At 59.3% G+C, this 2,028-nt stretch overlaps 1 protein-coding gene across 1 annotated transcript; it reads left to right on the forward strand.

The window, feature by feature from the left end:
- Positions 1–105: 105 nt before the first annotated feature.
- Positions 106–1,987, forward strand: LOC104516834 (neuroblast differentiation-associated protein AHNAK-like; the record flags this gene model as incomplete). Its single annotated transcript, XM_010161300.1, is given in 4 exon segments — positions 106–234; positions 320–594; positions 697–996; positions 998–1,987. Coding segments are annotated over 4 exon segments (1,694 nt in total), but the record flags the coding sequence as incomplete, so codon positions are not given.
- Between the last annotated feature and the right edge of the window lie 41 nt (positions 1,988–2,028).

The following is a 2,028-nucleotide window of genomic DNA, read 5'->3' on the forward strand; positions in this document are numbered from 1 at the left end:
GGCGTCAGCATTCCCGACGTGGCCCTCAAGGGAGAATGGAAAGGCGAGAAAGCCTTCAGGAAGGGCGAGACGCCCCAAATCTCTCTGTCGGACGTCGACCTGAAGCTGAAGGGGCCCCAGGCGAAGGGGGAGGTGGGCGTCGCCATCCCCGGAGCGGAGGGGGACGTCAAAGGACTCGGCCCTAAGGGGGTCAAGATGGACGTGAAGGCGCCTGACGTCGGATTTGGAAGCCCGGTGGGGTCCCTGAGGGGGCCCGGGCTGGACGTTGGTGTGGAGGGGCCGCAGGCGGGGCCCTGACGTTGATGTGACCCTTCCCAAGGGCGAGGTGGAGATTTCCAGTCCCCAGATGGACATCTCCGGTCCCAAGGTCGATGTCCATGTGCCCAGCGTGGCCATCAAAGGGCCGGAAGGCAAAGTGACCGGCCCCAGGGTCCGTGTGCCGGACGTTGACCTGACCCTGGAAGGCACCAAGGCGAAGGGTGACCTGGGTGTTTCCATTCCCACGGCCACAGTGGATTTGAAGGGCCCCCAACTCGAGCTCAAGGGCCCCCAAGTTGACGTTGGAGCCCCCGGACGTCGATCTGCATCTGAAAGGTCCCGGAGTGAAGGGGGACCTGGGTGTTTGCGCCCCGAAACTGGAAGGGGAGCTGAAAGAGCCGGGCCTTGACATCAAGGGCCCCCAAGTTGACGTTGGAGCCCCCGACGTGGACATCCAACGCCCGGCGGTCCCAAGGTCGATGTCCATGTGCCCAGCGTGGCCATCAAAGGGCCGGAAGGCAAAGTGACCGGCCCCAAGGTGACGATGCCCGAGATGCACATCAAGACCCCCCAAATCTCCATGCCCGACATCGACCTGAACCTCAAAGGCCCCAGAGTGAAGGGGGACCTGGATGTTTGCGCCCCGAAACTGGAAGGGGAGCTGAAAGCGCCGGGCCTTGACATCAAGGGCCCCCAAGTTGACGTTGGAGCCCCCGACGTGGCCATCCACGGAGGGGAAACTGAAGATCCCCAAACTCAAAATGCCCAAATTTGGGGTGCCCGGCCTGAAGGGGGAGGGCCCCGACGTCGACGTGACCCTTCCCAAGGGCGAGGTGGAGATTTCTGGTCCCGAGGTGGACATCTCCGGTCCCAAGGTCGATGTCCATGTGCCCAGCGTGGCCATCGAGGGGCCGGAAGGCAAAGGGAAAGGTCTGAAATTTAAAATGCCCGAGTTAAACATCCAGACGCCGAAACTGCCGGTGCCGGATGTCGACCTCGGTTTGAAGGCCCCCAAACTGAAAGGAGATGCCGATCTTTCCGGCCTGAAGGCCTCGGGAGATGTGAAGGGTCCCAAAATCCATATGGAAGGTCCTAAAGTGGATGTCGAGATGCCTGAGGTAGACTTGGAATGCCCGGAAGGGAAAATCAAAGGCCCCAAATTTAAGATGCCGAAGCTCAACATCCGAACGCCTAAAATCTCCATGCCAGATGTGGATCTGAACTTGAAGGGACATAAAACGAAAGGAGAGATGGATGTTTCCCTGCCGAAGGTCGAAGGTGACGTGAAAGAACCCGGTGTTACCATCAAGGGACCGAAAATAGACGTTGAGGTCCCGGATGTCAACCTGGAGTGTCCAGAGGCCAAACTGAAAGCGCCGAAAATGAAAATGCCCCATTGGAACGTCTCCGGCCCGAAATTGGAAGGAGCCGATATCGCTGTCCACCTGCCAAAGGGAGAGATGGACATCTCCGGGCTGGAGGCAGATCTCGAAGGGCCAGAGGTGGATGTCGGAGGAGCAGAAGGAAAATGGAAAGGCCCCAAGTTCAGGATGCCGAAGCTGAATATCAAAACACCCAAAATCTCCATGCCCGACGTGGACCTGAACCTAAAGGGCCCGAGAGTGAAAGGAGACCTGGATGTGGCGGCCCCGAAGGTGGAAGGGGACGTGAAAGGGCCAGAAATAGACATTAAAGGGCCAAAACTAGACGTGGAGGCACCCAATCTTGAGTTGGAGGGGGCTGAAGGGAAGGGGAAGGGCCCCAAGTTCA

The sequence above is a fragment of the Eurypyga helias genome, unplaced genomic scaffold (assembly GCF_000690775.1).
Source record: "Eurypyga helias isolate BGI_N326 unplaced genomic scaffold, ASM69077v1 scaffold35701, whole genome shotgun sequence".
Taxonomy (NCBI): Eukaryota; Metazoa; Chordata; class Aves; order Eurypygiformes; family Eurypygidae; genus Eurypyga; species Eurypyga helias.